The sequence below is a fragment of the Dipodomys merriami genome, unplaced genomic scaffold (genome assembly GCF_024711535.1).
Source record: "Dipodomys merriami isolate MVZ:Mamm:240054 unplaced genomic scaffold, mDipMer1.0.p SCAF_98, whole genome shotgun sequence".
Taxonomy (NCBI): domain Eukaryota; kingdom Metazoa; phylum Chordata; class Mammalia; order Rodentia; family Heteromyidae; genus Dipodomys; species Dipodomys merriami.
This window is the reverse complement of record NW_027206601.1, coordinates 703,128-724,998: the sequence shown is the minus strand read 5'-3', so window position 1 is coordinate 724,998 and position 21,871 is coordinate 703,128. Positions and strand designations below refer to the sequence as shown.

Genomic DNA, 21,871 nt, shown 5'->3' with positions numbered 1-21,871 from the left:
CAGCCTCCTGTATAGCTAGGATTAGAGATGTGAGCCACCAACACCCAACCCATTCTCTCACCAACCTTCTGAAATAAACATAGTAGCTAACAAGGAATTTTAGAAGTCAGCTCCCCAATTCAAAAGATGCTTGCTCTCTTAGGCAACAAGGCATAGCCAAAGATGGGGAATACCCTCTCCCCTAGTATACCCACAGAGAGCTTTGACAAAAGCTGGTGTCACTTGGGCCAACTTTGGCTGATAATGTGGCCAAACTTACCAGGAAGACCCAGAACACCTAGAACTAACCTATAAGTCCCAGCGCTGGGAAGACTGAGAAGGAAAATAGAACACAGCCAGTGGTGTAAGTCAACTACAGATGCTGTTGGGACTATACAGCTATTACAGAGGGCAAACACTGGAAAGAGATTCTGTCCAAAAAAGAGGAGCTTCAATTTGTCCTCCGGGGAAAATACTAAGCAACCAGCAAACAGCAACCAGGAAAATTATATAGCAACATGGAAAAAGAAAAAAAAAAAAAAAAGGCTCACAGGTAATTGGAAAAGCAGAAGAGTCTCTGCTATGAATAGAACTGTAAAGTAGAAAGCATGTGTGTCTATAAAACCCCTACTAAATTGAAAGCAGGTTTTAAGAGGGTAAATATTTTACCTGTGTCTTCTACACAAGACAAGTTGGAGAGAAGAGGTGGAAAAAGAGAATTTTGACCCAACTATCATGAAAATGGTCCCATTGGTACAACCTGGAATGGCATTCACATGGACCCCACTGGCAAAACAGAGCGTGCGTGCGTGCGTGCGTGCGTGTGTGTGTGTGTGTGTGTGTGTGTGTGTGTGTGTGTGTGTGTGTGTGTGTGCGTGCGTGCGTGCGTGCGTGTGTGTGTGAGAGAGAGAGACTGGGGCTTGAACTCAGGACCTGGACCTTAGCTTTCTCTGCTCAAGCTGGTGCTCTACCACTTGAAACATACCTCTGCCCCTGGGTTTTTGGTGGTTAATTGGTGGTGAGACTCTCACAGACTTCCCTACCTGGGCTAGCTTTGAGTCATGATCTTCACGCCTCAGTTTCCTGAGAAGCTAGGATTACAGGTGTGAGCTATCAGCTATCCTGCTAAGGAGGGGATTAACTGACTGGTGCTGCAGCTGTCCTCAAGCTACACCCGAGGTAGGCCTGGTCCAGGCCCATCCAATTCCAATTCCATAGTGCCGGGGCAAGGAGAGAATATCTGGAAGGCAGTGTCTCATGGGACATTAAGCAGGGCAGTACCCACCAGGCCCATGGAGCGGTGCGGGGGGTGCTACTTCATAGTATGGAAGCAAGGCTCAGGCCAACATATTCTAACCTTGGAATCTCACTTCTGCCAATTTATCTCAAGACAACGATGTAGAATGAAGAAAAACAAAGCCAAAGACAGATGAAATAGACAACCAGATAATTGAATTACAAGATGGACCACTGTATAATCATTAAGAAATGTGACCTGGATCATGATTGTAAAAAATCATGCAAAATTTGTAAGGGAATATGAAAGACTGATCCACTGTATATATGTGTGTGTGTGTGTGCATGCATGCGTGCGTGCGCGTGCGTGTGCGTGTGTGTGTGTGTGTGGAGGGGGGGGAAGGGGCACAGGAGGTACAACCCCAAGAATGAGAGGTGACAAGACTGATCTGTGATGGTCTTCCTCCCAGTATGAGAAAGAGGTTTTCCTTCTTTCCTGTATTACCTTACAGAATACATGTTGCTTTTATTAAGAAATCATACTTACAGAACACCAAGATGAAAAAACATATCATGCCAGGTGCTGGTGGCTCACACCTGCAATCCTAGCTACTCAGGAGGCTGAGATCTGAGGCTCTTGGTTCAAGCCAATCAAGGCAGGAAAGTCTGTGACACTCTTATCTCCAACAACCAGTAAGAAGCTGGAAGTGGAGCTGTGGTTCAAGTGTAGAGCACCAAAAACTCAGGGACCACCCAAGGCCCTGAGTTCAAGACCCATAATCGGCACAAAAAAACACATCACATTTTGGTACTGGTGGCATAGCCCTGTAATTCTAGCTATTTTCAGAAGGCTAAGATCCAGAGGATCTCAGTTCAAATCCTGGAAAGAGAAGCATGTGAGACTCCATCTCCAAAATAACCAGCAAGTCTCAGGAGGCAGAGCACCAGCTGAGCAAGCAAGCTGAGTGAGTGTGAGGCCTGAGTCCAAACCATGCAAAAAACAAAAAATACAAAGAACAACAACAAAACTTCCACCATGTTTATAGGAAACCTTAGACATCTGATAAAACCATTTTTCTTTTCAGGATTATCCTACATTCCTTCAGCACAAGAAGAAACAATTAAGAACAAGTTTCAAGCACAAACAGAAATTATACAGAGATTGGATCAAAGTCATCCTGGCCTCCTAAGTATCAAATGACGTGGGATTAAAGCGAGTAGGATTACATTGATTCCCGTCCTGTGAGCTGTCTGACTGCTACTATGTCTGAGTCTTGGCTTCTACTAGTGAGGCTATGGGCCCTGGTGATTTCAGGGGACTTTCTATCCCAGAGTCCGGGATCCTGAGTGAAGCAGAATGCAGTTTTAGCAAACAAAACCCACTTGCAGAGATCAGAGACACGGCAGCCTCACTGCTGTGATGCAGCAGCTACCTGGCACTGACAGTGCCCAACCACAGCTGATCCTGCAGGTAACGCTGACACTGACTGGGGCCCAACCAGATCCATGCTTCCCTAGAAGCTGCTCCCCTACTCCTTGCCTCAGCAGTGTGGCTTTTGATGTGGTAGCAAAAAAAGAAGATACCAAACTGAAGGTGCAGCTCAAATGATAGAGTGCCAACCTTGAGCAAACAAACAAACAAACAAACAAGAGTCCCAAAGTTCAAGCTAAAATACCAGTAAAACAAAACAAAACAAGGAGATCTCTTTAGGCGTATTATACCTTATCATAGCGTTGTAGCTATAAAGTAGTATATAGATATGTAATAAAACACTGAAGTATTTCTAATACACACTTCCACTGGAACCAAAAGCCCCTTCTCCAACATTTCTGCAACCACCTGTGTAAAGATCTCCTATGCAATTGTCTCTTCCCCGCTTCTAAACAAAATGTACAATCTTCCAAAAACACGCCCACAAAGCAGCCTGGTCTCTGCAGAGAGCTGGGGGTGGGGCCTCTCTTACCAGGCTGATGGCAGTGTGGGCCCCATGGTGACTCATGTCTACTGATGGTTGAGTCACACATCTTGGGAACGTTTTTACATTCACAGCTGGCAAGACAGGTCACCACATCCTGTCTCACTGCACTTCCCTCCCAACCCCGAACTAAATCCAGGACTCACCACTATTCTGCTGAATTTGGTCTGGTCCTAAAGTAATGTTTCCAGGCTGTGATACCCTGGGCCCGTCCCCTGACAACTGTACCCCACCCAGCTCTGTGCAAGCTTCTATAAAAGGAAACTTCCTTCACAGTCCACAGGGAAGAAGGAAACCTGAATAAAGATGATGCCCAGACACCAGGGGATGGGAGAGGAAGCTGTGTCCACTGACCTGCCCCCTGCTTCAACAGCTCCGCTGCTGAATTGGCTGCAGTCTGGGGAGAATTCTCTGTCATTTCCTCCAATGGATCTGCAGGAAGGGGCAAGAAAACACAGTTGTGAGTCCTCAAGAAAAGATCAAGACACGGATAACAGAAGTTCCGGAGGGTGACATGAAATGGCTTTGCAGAATCAAGTTTTTTTTCAGGACAAATAGATGCTCGGAGAAACGGATCATATTCTGAGCCAAGTGAGGGAATTTAGCAATCAGAATATGATCTCTGAATTCATGGATATGAGTAGTCAACTTTTAAAAGGCAAATCCCAGGGCTGGGAAGGTGGCTCAGTGGTAGAGCGCTTGCCTTGCATGCCTGAGGCCCTGGGTTCGATTCCTCAGCACCACATAAGCAAAAAGAAAAAAGCCGGAAGTGGCGCTGTGGCTCAAGTGGTAGAGTGCTAGCCTTGAGCTGAAGAGCTGAGGGATAGCGCCCAGGCTCAGAGTTCAGGCTCATGACCAGAGCCCCCCCCCCCCCAAAAAAAAAAGAGTTTAAAAGGCAAATCCCAGTTGCCTAATGTATTTTGGGGAACTCGGAACTCTGCGCACTTGCTCGGCTCTTTCCCTCAAGGCTGATGTTCTACTGCTTGAGTCACACCTCCACTTCTGGCTTTTTGCTGGTTAACTGATGGTAAAAGTATCACACTTTCCTTCCTGAGCTGGCTTCAAACTGTGATCCTCAGATTTCAACCTCCTGAGTAGCTAGAATTACATGTGTGAATCACCAGCACCTGGCTCATCCATATTTTTAATTAGATAATTTTTACAGAGAATTATCTTTACATGGAATTAAGGCGGCTTGAGAAAGTTGGGCCATAGAGTCAATGATATGTTCTGCTATTTTTAAAAAAATTATTACAGATGTTTCCGAACAAACATAAGAAAACAGTGGGCCCATCACTAACATTCAGTGACATCCACATTTTGTCCATGTTTGCAGAATGACAGTTAAATCTAAATGGCCCTACGTCAGGTCTGCTATGTGTATGTTTGATATTGCCAGCTGCCGAGAGTCATCTCCATGGGAACCATGAGGCAACCCCAGGCCATCTGTTTGCAGGCAGTGGGTGCATCTCCTCCTCTCCCCTCAGCTCAGAGGAACTCTGTGGCTCTCTTTGGGCTTACTCAAGAAGGCATGTCAGAAGACAAAATCTAGTCTACCACCTCCCAGTGGTTCTCGTCCCACAACAGTGTATGAGACAGCTCAGGCCATGCAACGCCGAGGCTCAAGCAGAGCACCTACCTCTCTCTGGAATAAGCAGCTTGCAGGGCAAGGCCAAGGGCGTGATGGAGTGCTGACATACCAGGGCTGTCAGGCTCCCTGAGAAGGAAATAGAGGCACACAGCATCAATAACCTCTTCTCTGCGGTATGCTCACCAAATGTAGGAGGGCTGAGAAGGTAACTCCAACTCTGTGTGTGTGTACACAACTCTGTGTGTGTACACAAGTGCCAGTCCTGGGGCTTAAACTCTGGGCCCTGTGCTCACATTTAGCTTTGTTTTATTCAAGGCTGGGGCTCTAACACTTGAGCCATATTTCTACTTCTGGCTTTTTGCTAAGATCAGAGTCTCATGATCTTTTTCTGCCAAGTCTGACTTCAAACCATAATCCTCAGATCTCAGCCTCCTGAGTAGCTAGGATTACAGCCACTAGCCATTAGGCTCACTGGGTTAACTCTGACTCTGATCTCATACATTATCCCCACTCAGCAGAACTCAGGGCTTTGCTAACCAGTATGCTGGAGGTGTGCTGAGTGGCTCTCCCCTTTCCAGGAAGGAAGAGTGCTCTAGGCTGGGTGGCTTGCCCTTCCCGGGAAGGAAGGGTATTCTAGCCCTGGTGAGGCTCTGTGCTCCTTGTGCCTGCGTTTGGAGGTCACCTTGATGGTACCTTGTTAACACACATGATTTCTAGTCCTGATGTGGTGGTGTTTATCTGGCTTAACAATACTTTGAAGAACCGCTGGCTAGCCAGCTATCTTAAAAGACGGTACCTCTGAGGGCTCTCAGATCTGAGGACTAAACTGAGTGAATCACAAAGTGCAGATCATAAATCTTGGGTGGGCTGGCAGAGGTGTCTGAAGCATAGTGTTCAAGGTATCAAGAGCAAATTCGAGGGGACTCACCAAAATACGGCTCATTGGAGCAGCCTTTCAACCGCACTCCTTTTGGGGTACATTCGATCAGAAAGTGCCGGACAAGTTCATTAGACAAATCTCCAGCTGTGAACAGAAATTAAAGTAACAATTTTGTAGCCAACGCTGGTGGCTAATAGCTATAATCCTAACTTCTCAGAAGGCTGAGATCTGAGGATCAAGGTCTGAAGCCAGCCAAGGTGGAAAAATCCTTGAGACTCCTAATCACCAATTAACCAGAAAAGAAGCCAGAAGTGGAGCTGTGGTTCAAGTGGTAGTGTCAGCCTTGAGCCAAAAAGGACAGCAAGAGAACAAGACCCTAAGTTTGAGCCTTAGTACTGGCAAAATTAAAAGGAAGAAGGGAGGGGAGGAGAGAGGAGAAGGAAAGGAAGAGGGCTCATGAATTCACCAGATACATTTGCTGGAGAGAATTAACTACAGAGTACAGTTTGTGCTCAGTTCTCTTCTGCATACCATTGTCAGGTGTGTGTGGGGAGGGGCCGGAGGGGCGGGCGGGAGCTGGGGCAGGGAAGAGTGCAGAGCAAGCTAGAGAAAATGGGGCTGCTCACAGCCCAATGCAAACACACCCAAGGGCACTGGGACAGCCTAAAGGGCACCAAGGAGCCAAGTCTGGGGCTTCTGAAGTTTTCCCAAACAATGTGGATGATCCTGACACAGCTGGGAGGAGTGTGGAGATTGAGGAGGGGATTTCGGCCCCCATTTGCTCTCCTGGGCTGCAATTCCATGTGCTTGCTTCAGAGTTAGTTAGTTGCAACATGTAACCGGCCATGTTGCTTGTGTGCTTTTAATGGTGATCATTAAAACCCGTAAAGCTTTTATACATCTTTATGAATGGAGTTGTACTTCAAGACCAAAAGTGGCTTTAAGAAAGGAAAAGAAGGGCTGGGAAGGTGGCTCAGTGGTAGAGCGCTTGCCTTGCATGCCTGAGGCCCTGGGTTCGATTCCTCAGCACCACATAAGCAAAAAGAAAAAAGCCGGAAGCGGTGCTGTGGCTCAAGTAGTAGAGTGCTAGCCTTGAGCTGAAGAGCTGAGGGACAGCGCCCAGGCCCAGAGTTCAGGCCCTACGACCGGACCCAAAAAAAAAAAGAAAAGAAAAGAAAGGAAGGAAAAGTAAAGAATTGCCAGCACATCACTGGGCTCCTCTCTGCTTTCATCAATGGTGCAGGAGCAGCAAGCAAGGTCAGGCACGCACAGTCCTTTATGCCCAGAGCTGATCATCTCATGACTCTAGGCTTATTATATTCTTGCATCACTGTATTTTCGTGTTTGTTTTTATTTTTGGCACCAGGGTTTGAATTCAAGGCAAGCTTTCTACCTACCACAGGAGCCACTGGTCCTTTTGTTTTTGTTTTTTTTTTTTGCGGGGCGGGGGGTCGGGTCGTGGGGCCTGAACTCTGGGCCTGGGCGCTGTCCCTCAGCTCTTCAGCTCAAGGCTAGTGCTCTACCACTTGAGCCACAGCACCACTTCTGGCTTTTTTCTTTTTGCTTATGTGGTGCTGAGGAATCGAACCCAGGGCCTCTGGCATGCAAAGCAAGCGCTCTACCACTGAGCCACCTTCCCAGCCCGCCACTGGTCCTTTTGAGACATTGTCTCAGTGTTTGTTTGGGCCTGTCTGCACTGCAGTCCCCCCTTAACACTTCCTACTAAGGCTAGAATGACAGGCATGTAACACTATGCCCCTTTATTCAGATTACAGGAGTGAGCCACTGCCATCTGGTGTTATACAGCTTTTAACCAACCTGAAAGTGCTCTATTGGGAATATATATTCGAGTAGTACATACGAAGTGCTACTTTTTCTAGAGTAAGAAGGGAAGTGGCCATTTGTCTGTATGGATGCCACCAGTGGAAAACCACTCAGGAAGTACCCTGGATGGGCCCCAGGGAGCAAGAACTAAAGAGGTGGATGGGGCTGGTGACCAATGAATTTTTCTGAACAATGGAGTGCATTACCCACCATCACAAACAACAGATTCATAAACCTAACATTCTTCCTTGGACAAAGAGAATACTTGGGAAAATATATCTAAAAAATAAGAGATACAAAACAGAAAATCTGTGAGCATGGGGGTCAGTCACTTACTAACTTATTCCCCACAGACAGGATGATGGACGAGGCCCTTACCTTTCTTGTTCAGCTGCAGGACGGAGGGAGGGGGTGTGGCCACCTTCATGGCCAGCCCATAGGCCCCTCGGAAGGAGTGGCTGTCCCGCACAATGAATGAGCCAGGCTCTTTGTCCTTCAACATGGCAATGGCTAGAAGAAAACAGAGGACAGATAGATAAAAGATGTCACCCATTGAGGTCCTTGGCAAAGTTCCTGCTGAGGCTGGAGTATAGCCGGGTACGCACTGGGATGTGATCCTAGTGCCACAATGGACAGACTCTGTAGTCTGGGCATAGATGTCCACTCCAGGACTCGATTAGTCGTAGTGAGTGACGGGGCTTTTACAAAGCAAAGGTTTCAGTGCCCTCTCCTCCCACCCCCCAGCCCTGCACATGCTCCCTGACTTGATTCTCTACCCAACACAGTGAACCCTTCACAGACAGCCTGAGAAGCAATGGCCTGATACAGAACAATCGGAACTATTGTCATTTCTATTTTACTTTTTGCTTCCTCTTTCATCTGGAAGTGTTTCTATGTTTACCTTACAAGATCGTAAGACATTAATCTTGGAACAATAACGTGCAACAAAGCATGGTTCCTTTCATTTTGTTTTTGGAAGTCCTGGCATCAGAACTTGGGGCTCACACTTGCTAGGCAGGCATGCTCTCCATTGAGCCAAGTCCCCGGCCCTTTTTGCTTTAGGTATTTTTTTCAGGTAGACTTTCATTTCATACTTGTTGTCTGGGTCTCTGATCCTCACACCTGCACTTCTTGAGCAGCTGGGATTATAGACTTGCACCTCCACACCTGGACTCTATCCCTAAAACGTCTTTGCAGTTTTTTCCAGGAGAAGCAAATCCCATAGTTATAAAAGAAAAACCAAAGAAGCCCAGGGATTGCCTTGTGGCATTCAGAGTAGCTGGCACACCCAGCAGAATGTAGACTATTACTCTAAGATGTGGAGGAAGTACATTATGTTTTCGAGTATAAGTGGAAAAATCACCACCAATGTACACACTGGGCACTTCAGATGAGAACAAATCTTTCTAAAATGGCCGCTAAAGGTCAAGCAAACCAAGATACTACTGTTTGGCTATTAACTTTTCCAAAGGCCCCTGTGGGTAAAGATTGGTGCCCACAGCCTGCCACTGGAAGTGCTGGAAATTTTAATAGGTAGGCCTGCCAGAAGGTGCTTCAATGACCGGGGTGGGCTCTTAGAGGCTGGGACACAAAGCACTTTGCTGGGCACGCACTTCTTGCATGGGGGGACATTCATGCCAGTTGTGGGACAAAGCCAGAAAGCAATGTGATCTTGGATCAGAAACTCCAAAACCAAAAGACAAAGTAAACCTTTTTTCTTCATAAGTTAACTGTCTGAGGTACTTCATTATGGTCATGGAAAGCTGACTAACACAGGTGACAGGGTGCCATACCATTTCTTGTTCATCTATCAGGTACCAGAAGTAGCCAGAGCTCCCCACTCAGTGCCTAAGAGGTGCTCCAAGCTATCTCCCCGGTCTGTCTGCTGGAGGAGGCCTTTGCTGCTATGGTCCTTACACAATAGGAAAGAGCAGCTCAGCCCAGCCCAGCCCAGCCCAACCCACCTCCATAATCCAGAAGACCAATGCTAACCAACAGGAGGATGTACACAGAGCCTTCTAGAACATAACACCTCCTAGTCCATCTACATAGCGTCAAATAAAGTACTAGGGCCACCATCATGAAGCTGGGCTGGTGGCCAAGAGGACTCAGCCCCTAAAAGCACGGAGCCTTTAAACTTGGTAAGCAGATTTTCACAAAGGCCAATTCAGGGAAAGGCAAGACTATGGGACTGCTTTTCTTCCTTCCCTTCTCTCCCATTAAAAACAACTGCTTCATTGAGCTCATGGGAAGAAATACACATTCTCATAATTTCCATTATCTTTATAACCGAGTGGCAGGATTTCAAGGAGAAAGCCACTTCACTATTCATCTCTGGGCATTCCTGAGGCATGAGTGTAAGGAGAATGGGATGACTTTCTTCTGACCTTGAGATACCCAGGCATAGACTAGCCAGGTGGGTTCCTGCTGGCCACAGGTACAAACCACTTACCCCCTTTAGAACCCACCAAGCAGACCTTGGCTTTCCTTCTATTCCGAGGGATCCAATCTGACCCCTAGTTGCTACAGACATAGCCACGGGCTTCCCACACCAAACTCTCTAAGGGTCACCCCCTCCTCCACCCTCAGACCAGAGCTCCACCCCCTGCCCACAGCAGCCTTCCCCGGACCTAGCCAAAGGACAGCAGCTTCCCTAGGCAGAGGGTGGAGTTACAGGCGCTTGTGAACTCAAGTGCTTGTCATCAGGCTGGGAATAGCCTGCCAGCCCACATTCGGTGATCAGAATTGGGCTAAAAAATAAAGGAGAAGGAAGTGGCAATATTCCTCAGTATTGCCAATAACTTCATGATATACATTTAGTAAGGTAAGAAAGCGAATGGCCCCCTTGGTTCATGACACATGACCTAGGTGTATTCAGTATAATCACCCACATAAACTATAGGGGTATTAGGTGTTAATTTAAAAAACACTGAAGACAGCACTGATTTCAATTTTTTCAAAACCATCTTGAGGCTGAATCAGGAAGATAGATGCTCTGTCTGGTTTTGCATTAGGTTAAGTCCAAACAGATATTAAGTGCTTCCCAAAGGGAGCCAACCCAAGTGTCCAGGAAATACGGGGTCTCTGACTTCCTCCAGCAGGGCAGTGAAAGGGGGCATGTCTCTCTCTTTCCTGACCTTGTCCCAGCCAAGATGGTGACATGGGTGGTATGTTTCCCCCCTAGTAGGCAGCCCTGAGCTGGTCTTGTGGCGAGCTGGTGGCTGGTGGAATCAGCAGTGATTATACTCTACACATGGCTTGGACTCATTCCTCACCAACTCCTCATGAGCGTGAGTTTTCCCCATAAGCCTCAAGGTTATGGCATTCCCTGAGAAACGCACAATGAAGAGGGTCTGGTTCTAATCCACTGACACCTCAGGCGAGGTCCTCTCACAGTCCCACTGCAGGACCCCTCAACACCAAGCTGCCTGCACCCACCCAGCACAGGAGAGGTCCCAGCAGGCCTTGCCTCCCACCTACCTTGCTCCCTTGAAATATCCGCCTTGTACCAGAACTTGGAAGTGTCTTGAACAAACTTCACCATCACAAGTTTATCACTTGGACTGTCTATGAAAGCAAAATATAAAAGAGTGATTGTGACAGAAGTATGGAGGGACCTCCTGCCTGTGAAGACCTGCCAAGTCTGAAAACCAAGCCCCCAATAAAGGAAGAAGGGAATATTCTAGACCATACCTGACCTGGCTGGGTTTGCAAGCTAGTCATGGGTCTACCAGACAACACCGGGCTTGGATACTTTGTAACACACTTTTAACTACTTTTTTTTTTTTTTGGTCTTTTCCTTTTTGGTACTGGGAATTGAACCCAGGATGTTAACACTTGCTATATAAGTGTTTGCCACCAAGCTACATCTCAATCCTACAACACACTTCTAAATACATTCAAAAATGGGTTTCATCTGACTGGTATGTCTTACCATGCCTTGCATATTTGTAACCCTTCATAACTAAATTCTGGATAAATCTATAATATGAAAATAAAAGTAACTGAAAAAATCTGTTTGCAAGGCAAAGGGAAAAGGGGAGTAGGTGTTCTTTCTTCCATTGAGATGATTCTCAGGTAGACAATAGCAGAAGTAAAAAAATGAGTAGGCACAGAAATGGTGGGACAAAGGATGAACAAATACAGCAGTGGTACTCACTGGACACTATGCCAAAAATGAACTAACTGTACAACTTGTGGGTGGGGATAGGAGGGAAAAACTGGGAGAGAGCAAGGGAAAGGGTGGCATTGTCCAAAAAGAAATGTACTCATTACCTGACTTAGGTAACTGTAACCCCTCTGTACCTCACCTTTATAATAACAGTAACAACATTTTTAAAAGAATGAATGGGAAATATTGAAAGCATATCTGGCCAGCAATATGGCTGAGACTCTTTTTAAGAACCCTGGCCAGCTATGGAAATGCACACGCAGGCCAGCTCACACAGCAAACCCCAGACCCTTTCCTCCCAAGTGGCAAAACAGAAGTGGTAACACATACCTGGCAAAGGTGAGGCCACTTCGGAGGACTTGGAGAAGTCTGGAAGGACATTTGGGAAGGGGATGCTGATGGTGCTGCCGCTGTGGGGGCTGGAGAAGCCGCTGGAGGAGGGGGAGACTGAGCCCAAAGAGCGATCACCCTCTGAGGCCCGCTTCTTCTCAGGGAGGGGTGGCTGCCCGGGCAGGGTCACTCCCTGACCCTGCAGGCCTGGGCTGTGGTGGCTGCTGCGTCCAGGGGACATCGTGAGGAAGCTGTGGGGTGGGAAGCTGCCATCCACAGCCCCCGCTGAGGCCAGCGAGGTACCAGGGGCTGGCGATGCCCCATGGCAATTGGCCAACAAGGTCCCTGGGTCCTCACCAGGCAGAAGGCCACCTCCCACAGGGGCAGTGCTGAGACCTAGGAAGGCCTGGCTCCCTGTGGGGGGGAGGGCATCTTGGGGCTCCACTGCAGACAGCTCATGGCTGTGCATGGAGGGCTGGGGTGCTGGAGACGGAAAGCAGGGCCGCCCTGGAGAGTCCTTGCCAGGGCTGGAGAACTCGTTGGTACCCAGAGGGCTTCCTGAGGGCCGACGGCCCCCCAGCAGGGTGACAGAGGCTTTGGGGCTGCTCTCCGCCCACTGGCATTCTGCAGAAGGCAGGCTGTTTGAAAGACAAAGCCAAATAGCCATTAGAGAAGGTGAGCTACCTGAAAATCTCCAACTAACCTGGCCTGTATCTATTTTATATTTACTCAAGGAGAGCTATGGTTTAAAACTATTAAGTGGGAGATTGCAGAAGTGAGTTTCAAATCACATGCCATTCTGAGTACTGTGAGGAAATCTCACCCCTTCCTACCTCCATCTGCTATTCAGTGTCCCTTACTAGTCACTAAGGTGTTCCTGGTGACACAGGCATTTTGGATCAGCCATCAAATACTTTGTGTGAAGTTTATCACAGAGGCATAGGAGAAACCATAGCTGATATGGGATTTGGTTCTCTTCCTGGTTTTAGACATGAGGCTCATGGACTGACCATCTTCTTCAGATGCAGGTGGAAGACTGAAGTGGAAACAACCACCCATTTAGGAATACAGAAAGATAGGTAAAGATACAACCCACACGACACACATATATTTAGATTAGCAAATAATCAGGTAAGTCCTTATTGTAATGAGAAAGGAGAAAGAATTAGGGGTGGGAAACAGAAAACCAGGTGCCCAGGGGTAAACTTTAAGGAATTTACTTCAACTCTGGCCAGTGGTCCCCCATTGCCTACTATGGACCTCTGCTGGGTAATGCAGGACCTTCTTGTCTTACTTTCCATTCTTGCAATCAGTCTCTCTGCCACTGGGTTTCCCATGCTTCCTATAAATCCCATGTCCCCCTGAGCAGCTGGAGACAGCTGCTCCCCAACCCTCAGGGTCACTTCTGCTCTGGGCTGGAACGTCCCTCTGTGGGCGTTGATCTGGGCGTTGATTCTGGCCACAATCCAGAATCCTGCCTCTCCTCTTCCTCCCCTAGAGCCAGTGCCACTACCGGCTTACCCCACTGTCCTACCTCTCTCTCCTCTGGCCAGGGCCATTGCTTGAAATCGTGCAGGAAGATGTGAACGCCTGCTGAAGGCTGGGTGTGGAGGCCACGTCAGCCCGAAGCATGGCGGCTTTGGGTCCAACAGGACTCTCTGACATCCCCACGGTGTGGCTGAGAATTTCTGGGCAGCCTCGTGGCTCTGCAGGAAAAACCCGAAAGCGAAGGCTGAATATGTGATCCAAGGTGTCCAACCTCAACCTTCAGTATGTGCCGTAAGGAATGGCTTCAGTATCTTAGGCTTATAGAAGCTGAAAGGGGTAGCTTCCCATCACCATGCAGGATTGCCATCAGTGTTTCCAGAGATGGCTGCTTGCTCAGGGCCTATGCACAGTGCTCCTCAGCTGAATGAGTGAATGAATAAATGAATGAATGAATACAGGGTAAAGCCCCATGATCACCCAGGGTCACCACTGGTCTGTTTAGAGGAGAATGTCGGTCTCTTGCTGAGATCAAGTGCATTTGTTTTTAGTGCCAGTCCTGGGGCTTGAACTCAGAGCCTGGGCACTGTCCCTAAGCTCTTTTGCTCAAGGCTATTAGTACCAGTTGAGCTCTACTTCCAACTTTTTTTGGTGGTTAATTGAAGATGAGAGTTTTATGGACTTCCCTGCCCAGGCTGGCTTTGAACCTCAGTCCTGAAGATCTCAGCCTCTTGAATAGCTAGGATTACAGGCATGACCCACTGGCAGCTGGCTGACATTTTCTTACAATGACTTGACCATCTCCTCCCAGAAAGACCACAATGAGCATTTTAAATTAAATGGTGAATTAGATAACTGTCTTCCAAGCTCATCCATCATTTTTCCCATGGCGCTAGGGATAAAAACACAAAACTATACAGTATTTCAAACTATGCTCTGCATGACTGATTTTCTTTCATATTTGACTTTTTTTCTCAGCGTTAAGGGGATCAAACTCCAGACATCTTGATCCATATCCTCAGTTTCTATTTCCCATCTAAAATATATTTGCTGAACACTAACTCTGCAAACAAAGTTTAGATCCATGGGAAGGTAGAAAAAGGGCCCGGCGCCAGTGGCACACACCTGTAATCCTAGCTACTCAGGAGGCTGAGATCTGAGGATCTTGGTTCAAAGCCAGCCCAGGGAGGAAAGTCCATGAAACTCTTATCTCCAATAAACCACTAGAAAACTGGAAGTGGCGCTGTGGCTCAAGCGGTAGAGTGCTTGCCTGGAGCTGAAGAGCTGAGGGATAGCTCTGAAGCCCAGAGTTCAAGCCCCATGACTGACCAAAAAAAAAGAAAAACAAGGAAAACACACACAGGGGTTGGGGGGGGGAGAGGGAGAGCGGGAGAGGCAGACAGAGAGACACAGAGAGAGAACAGCACTTCTGCCCTTGGGGGGTGAGAATCAGAGGTGAGAGAGCAGGCGAACACAGCCTGTGGGCCTCAGAGAGACTCATCTTCAGGAAATTCCTTTCTTCCTGGAAAGGCATTAGAAGGCTTCCAGGATTCTGGAAGTAGGAAGGACAGGATGGGTGGGTTTTTGATGAACACTATTCCACAGAAGCCACTTCACCACGCACTGCTGTGTTTCCAGCACTGAGATGGGCCTTGTAGGCATGCCATGTCGGGAAGGTAATGAATGAACCAGTGAGTGAATGAAGTGAGCAACAGCTAGCTTAGAGGTTAGAGGGGGGAAAGTTCAAAGCACTGTGCCCTGGGGCCTGACTCTGAGGAATGAGTAGATGAATCAGAATAGCTGTTTCACCCCTCAAGTCTCAGGCACCTGTGGGCCAATGAGGAACAGAACAGTCTAGGCAGGTGAAGTCAGTCACTCAGCAGCTCCTCTCATGATTGGCATCACTACCAGAGATCCCTAGTGCCTGTTTTTATTGAGCCTAAAGGCCACAGAGATCAGAGGAACCCATTCCAGGACTCGGATGCCCAGAATACATTCACAAGGCATGCCAGAGGTGTTCACCAAATGAGAAGAGACTAGCAAAGAATGAAACCCTACTTTGTTCCAATTATCACACTTTTTGGCTCAGAAATCAGCAAGCACAGCACTTCTCATGAAAGTGGCTTTGTTTATCGCCCTGTTAGCACCAGCTCTGGGGCAGGCTCTGTAGCTGTGTGGTTCTCTCTGTTCCTGGCCCAGAGTCAGAATTTAACCCTTTTGAGGAAGAAGACTAAAGCACCAGGTCCCGTGTTGATGCCTGTCCCTCAGCACAGAGGGGCCTGGCTGCTGCTTCTACTCCATCTGCAGAGCCCCAGACCCGGCCTGTATTTACAAATGCAAGTCGGCAAAAGCAATCTCTCCTCGGGCCAATGCCACAGCAACCAGTCATGTGCTAGATGAACCTCAATTATCACATCCATGGTTACTACCAAGTCCAGTGTGGGGTTGCAGGCAGTAAGAGAGAAATACTGGTGAGTGACCCCACTCTACACAGCACGGGAACCTGACACCCTACCTCCCCAGAGACTGCACCTCTGCCTCCCAGGATAAAGGGGGGTGGGGGGGGGGGTAAGGGTTGGGTCCAGTCTCTGGTGGAAATGGAGAGCGGAGGACAGTAAATGCACAGGCATGGGAAGTGTCTGCAAATCTTACTCCCAGAACTGGTATGTCCGGCAGGCCTCCAGCCCTTCTGCACAAGCTGCAAGAAGTTCACTTGTAACGGAGCAGGCAAGGCAGGGCTATTGCCGCTGTGGCTTAAACTTGTACAGCTGAGGACATAAAATATGGAAAGTGCAAAGGGTGGGCAAGCTGAGCAGGTCACCCCAGGGCCTCAGGCACCCAGCATGAGCCTAAGGATGACCTGGAGCTGGGGCAGTGGGGACGAGGAAAAGCCATGACCTCCGATGCCTTGTGCAGAGCAATAGAGAGCCATTAGAGGCACTGAAAATGCAGTGAGGGGCCTCCTCTGCTCCAAGCAGCAGGGAACACAGGGCCAAGCACTGAGGGCATGATGGCTCCTTACAGCTACTATGAAAGGGTTGGGGGCCAGGCACCTTCCTTCTAAAGGCAAGTTCTGGAATATCGGTTTCCAACAGCAATGTGGGCACCCATAAGTCCATTGCAGGCAGTGGGTACCTGATGCCCCCCACAGATCATTGGCCCTGAGCAGAAGCTTCCTGGCATCCTCCTGACACCATGTCACTTCTGTTCCTGATTGTCACCATCATCTTACTACTGGGCTACCCAAGCCCAGAGGCATGACCACACAGCTGGTGTTAGGAAACCCAATCCCATCTCACTTTTAGGATCTCTTTGAAGCCAGAGGCTGTCACTGGCACGCTGTGGGCTGGAGATAAGATGCCCAGCAGAGATGCTGCACTGCGCCGGGTGGCCACTCCAAGCTGGGCTGGAACTGGGGGCTGGGGTACACCCAGTTCTCCTGGGATCTCAAGAATGCTTGCACTGCTCTCCTTTCTGCTCCCACTTCCTCTGCTTCCTTTACCAGATACAAGGGTGAGGGGGTCACTGGCTTCCTGCCAAATGAGCTATTTTTGTGCTTTCTTTCAAGCCGTGGGAGGAGGGCTCCGTGGGAAGCTGGACACTCCTCCCTGTCCACTGGTGCCTCCTGGTTAAGTCTCCAGAGGAAATCGCTGTACACACACAGCCCTGACAGGACCGTTCGCGTGCACCCCTGCCAGCTAGGCTGGAGCCCCACAAACTAAACAGGAGAGACCCGCCACACACTAAAATTTATGAGTGACTTAAGAGACATCACAGTCCATCCTTGGAGATGTAGAAACCTACAGTACTTCCCAAACAAAACTTAGGCCCAGTGATGTTTAAAACACAATCACAAAACTAACATTTTCCTGTCTTCTTAATTTTTTAACAATTTTACCAACACATAAAAATTATCCACCCGTACATATATTAGGTAGTAATGACAAATTGCCTTTGAATAGTTTACATCATCCTCAGTGAAAAACAAAACACAGGTATTCTCAAAACAGCCTTTTAAACACAAACTAGACTATCCATCTCTCATTAATAACTATTGGTCTCTGCTCTACCATCTTCAATTTCTAGCAGTCTTCTATCTGTATCTATCAACTGATTATCTTTCACAATAGCAATGGATATATCATATGTGTATTATCTATCACCTGTCATTTCTCTGTTTCTGGGGCAAGGGGTTGAAGTTCTGGTACTGAGGCTGGAACTCAGGACCCAGACACTGTCCTTTAGTTTTTGTGCTCAAATTAGGGCTCTCCCATTTGAGCCACACCTCTACTTCTGGCTTTCTGATGGTTAACTAGAGACAAGAGTCTTACAGACTGTCCTGCCTGGGCTGGCTTTGAACCAGGATCCTCAGATCTCAGCCTCCTGTGTAGCTAGTTTTACAGGTATAAGCTACCAGCCTGGCTTGCTATTTGTCTTTTAACTACAGCTATCCATCTGTTTACCATCTGTCTTTCACACATTTCTGCATCATGTAACTGACCTATTATCTGTCTATCTGCATCCTTTCCACCATTGGAAGGAGTCCCAAAAAACAAGACATGAAAAATTCCTTTGCCTCCCCCTTTCATGCTGTTTCTAGGTGTGGATTTCAGGGCCACTGAGGCAGACAGCAGTTCTCTGGAGTCCATCAGTCTGGACTCTTTGGCTCAAGCAGCAAGGCCCAGGCTCATCCTTGCCTTCCATAACCCCTTGTTCAATTACAGACTCCCACCCACTGGGGTCAGATGAGAAGATTTCTAAGGTCTCCTAGGCCTTCTGAACATTAACATTCAGTTTTCAAAAGGCAAAACTGTAGCGCTAAGTGTCAGAAACCTACTTACTTAACACTGAGATTTAGATCTAGTACAGTTCAAAGCCAGCCAAAGATAAGTCTGTAAAACTGTCTTCAATATGACCATCAAAATGCAGGGCTGAAGAAATGGCTCCAGTGGTAAAGCACCAGACATGTGAGCAATTTGAGGCCCTGAATTCAAACCCAGTGAAAGAAAGAAAGAAAGAAAGAAAGAAAGAAAGAAAGAAAGAAAGAAAGAAAGAAAGAAAGAAAGAAAGAAAGAAAGAAAGAAAGAAAGAAAGAAAGAGAGAGAGAGAAAGAGAGAGAAAGAGAGAGAGAAAGAGAGAGAAAGAGAGGGAGGGAGGGAGGGAGAAAGAGTAAGAGAGGAGGAGGAGGAGGAGGAGGAGGAGGAGGAGGAGGAGGAGGAGGAGGAGGAGGAGGAGAAGAAGAAGAAGAAGAAGAAGAAGAAGAAGAAGAAGAAGAAGAAGAAGAAGAAGAAGAAGAAGAAGAAGAAGAAGAAGAAAAGAAAGAGAGGAAGGGAGGAACTGTTATCTTCCTATCTTTCTACCTCCCACAGTAGAAAGAGAGAGAGAGAAAGAAAGAAAGAAAGAAAGAAAGAAAGAAAGAAAGAAAGAAAGAAAGAAAGAAAGAAAGAAAGAGAGATGGAGGGAGGGAGAGAGAGAGAGAAAGAAAGAGAGAGAGAAGAAGAAAGAGAAAAAGAGAGGAAGGAGGGGAGGAAGGGAGGGAGGGAGGAAGGAAGGGAGGGAGGGAGGGAGGGAGAGGAAAAGGGAGAGGGAAAGGAAGAAGGGAGGAGAGAGAAAAAGAAAAAGAAAGCAAAAACAAAACATCATAATTTGTAGGGAAGTTTGACAGTAGTAATAACTTTCTTTAAAGAATGTCTTTAGAGCCTTAGTAATAACTTAAAAAAAAATGTCTTTAGAGCCAGGTGCCAGTGTGGCTTATACCTGTAATCCTCGCTACGCAGGTGGCTAAGACCAGCAGGAAAGTCTGTGAGACTCTTCAATTAATCACAGAAAAGGCCGGAAGTGGCATCATGGCTCCAGTGGCAGAATGCTAACCTTGAGCAAAAAGGAGCCCAGGGACAGCATCCAGGCCCAGAGTTCAAGCCCCAGAACCGGGGGGGGGGGGGGGGGGGGGGGGGAGAATGTCTTCAATTTATCATTCATCTGTTACCTGTCTATGACAAACAGGAATTTAGCCAATCTTTCTCCAAGAAAGAAAAAAATGAGTAGACAGCCAGACCTAATGAGAATTAATTCTTGGAGACCCTGAATTGCTGTGTGCTTTCTTTCCTCCTTCTGCCTTCCCTTTTCTCCTTAACAATAATGGAGCTTGGACTCAAGAGTCTGATACTTACGAGGCAGGTTCCCCACCACTTGGTCCCTAACCTCAGTCCTTTATACTTTGGTTAATTTTCTTCAGATATGGTCTTGTATTTTGTGCCCAAACCAGCCTGGAACTGTTATCTTCCTATCTTTCTACCTCCCACAGTAGTTGGGATTATAGATAGCTTGTTTACTGAAATGACCTCTTGCCAACTTCTTCTCCCAGTTGGCCTTGAACTTTGATCCTCCCAATATCCTTCCTGAGGTGTGGTCCACCATGTCTGGCCCATAAATGTTTCTTGGTGAGAAGCAAAGTCCTACATTTCAGTCTTATTGATGCTTCACATTCCCAGGAACAGCCACCTGTAAGTGGATAAATGCTCGCTTTCTTGGTGTGGAGCCTTGTTTTCTGTGTGTGTATGGGGGGGAGGGGGGTATCTGGGTACTCTCCCTGAGCTTCTTCTGCTCAAGGCTGACATTCTACAACCTGAGCTACACCTTTACTTCCAGCTTTCTGGGTGATCAACTGACTATAACAATCTCCAGGACTTCCTTACTTGGACTGGCTTTGAAACTGATTTCAGCCTCCTGAGTAGCTAGGATTACAGGTGCGAGCCACTAGCTCCACCTGGCTTGAGCCTCGTTTTTGTTTTTGTTTTTTCTAAGTCCTTAAGGTCCATATCACATGATAAACTGCCTCTGTCCTCTCAAAGCAAGCCAAGTTCTCAGTCCCTCAGCAGGGCCGGGCTAGGATGGCCCGACCATCACGGTAGTATCATTCCCATGTGTCCACAGCATCAGAAAAACCAGGCTACAGCCTTTCCTTCCACCAGCAACACAGAAGGAAGCCAAAAAATGTGGATCCAAGTTCATTAGGATTGGGGCCCTGTTTTCTCTGATTCTTTGGAGATGTCCCATTTACAGACCCAGGCTTTCATCCAACACACTGGAAGGACACCACCCCCCGCCACCACCCCCACTTACATTTACAAGATGGTGTGCAGGGAATTTTAATATGAAGATGCTGAAAAGCTGTTCCCTTCAACAGCGAGTGTTCCCAGGGTAGTTATAGCCATGGGGACAGGATACGAAGCCACTTCCCCGTGAGGGCTGACAGTCCCTCAGGAGCTCACCACACAGCAGCCTCGGGAAACCTGGTGCTTCAGTTCTAGTTCTCAGGGGACGCTGGGCAGCTGCCCTTGGAAAGGAACAAGTGAGGCTTCACAGTGCGCACACAGAGCACAGCTGGGGTGAAGGCAGCAGAACTCAGAGAGACCCACTTGCTTTGTGACAAGAGTCTTCATGAAACCCAACTGGAGGCAGGCCTGGGCCCCTATGATGCTCACTCAGCTATAAGGCCACTGTGACAGCTTTCTGTGACAGAAGAGCCTGGCTAAAAACCAGCAGCATCTCCATTTTTAAGTGCCCAGTGTGAACATGTAATGCATCCACATTGCTGCCCAGCCACTCCAACCAACAGCTACAGAAAATTCGGTCCCCCTTAAATATCTCCCCCCTACCTAGCCCCAAGCCCTCTTGTACCACACCCAGTCAGCTCCTGTTCTGCTCTGTGGGTTTATAAATTCCACTGCTTCAGAGATACCGGCACTTTTAACTTTATTATTTCTCAGATATGGTCTTGTCCCAGCCAGCCTGGCCCACGGACCTTTCCCTGCCACCTGTAGGCATGGACTGCCATGCTCAGCTTCTTGGTGGAGATGGGAAGGGGACTCAGGTTAGCCTCAAACCCTAGTTCTCCCAATCTCTGCCTCAAGAAGCTGGCATTCAAGGTAGGAGCCACCACCGAGCCTAGACAACTGGTCAGATGCCTAAGTGATCCCCTAACAGGGACTTCCAGCTCTTATTGTGAGCAACAGTGTGGTACAGCAACACCCTGGTTAAGTACACTTCCAACAACTCAGCTAACACCCTAGCTAACAAAAGGGTACAGTCTCGCTGTCAGACCTCAGCTGATGAGTTTCAGGTGGATGAGCAGCAAGTTAACGTACACAGAAATAGTTCATAAATTATCAGTCAATTATGATAATTTACCAGTCACTATCGATCTGTATGGTACTTGGCAGGTTTACTTAGCGGTTAGGAGAACTGGCAAAGGTCCTGCCAGCAGCCATCCATCCACACTGGTGAGGAAAAGGCTCCCGTGCCTACATGGACCTGCAGAGAACCTGTGTGCAAACCTGAGGCAGGACCCAAGCACATTCCCTGGGCATTTCCTCATGGGTTCAGTAGCAAAACCTTGA

The 21,871-nt window shown here is 47.8% G+C and overlaps 1 protein-coding gene across 5 annotated transcripts in view; it reads right to left on the bottom strand.

Annotated features, from left to right (window-relative positions):
• Positions 1 to 21,871, bottom strand: part of Tns3 (tensin 3) — a 235,025-nt gene that overhangs the window by 7,889 nt on the left and 205,265 nt on the right. For all 5 annotated transcript variants that reach the window (XM_070014524.1, XM_070014526.1, XM_070014523.1 and 2 more), the window contains 7 exons: positions 13,522 to 13,693; positions 11,988 to 12,625; positions 10,967 to 11,053; positions 7,865 to 7,996; positions 5,711 to 5,806; positions 4,831 to 4,908; positions 3,546 to 3,623 (listed from right to left, as the gene is read on the bottom strand). In XM_070014524.1, coding sequence (XP_069870625.1) covers positions 3,546 to 3,623; positions 4,831 to 4,908; positions 5,711 to 5,806; positions 7,865 to 7,996; positions 10,967 to 11,053; positions 11,988 to 12,625; positions 13,522 to 13,693 — 1,281 coding nt within the window. The remainder of the gene's footprint in view (positions 1 to 3,545; positions 3,624 to 4,830; positions 4,909 to 5,710; positions 5,807 to 7,864; positions 7,997 to 10,966; positions 11,054 to 11,987; positions 12,626 to 13,521; positions 13,694 to 21,871) is intronic.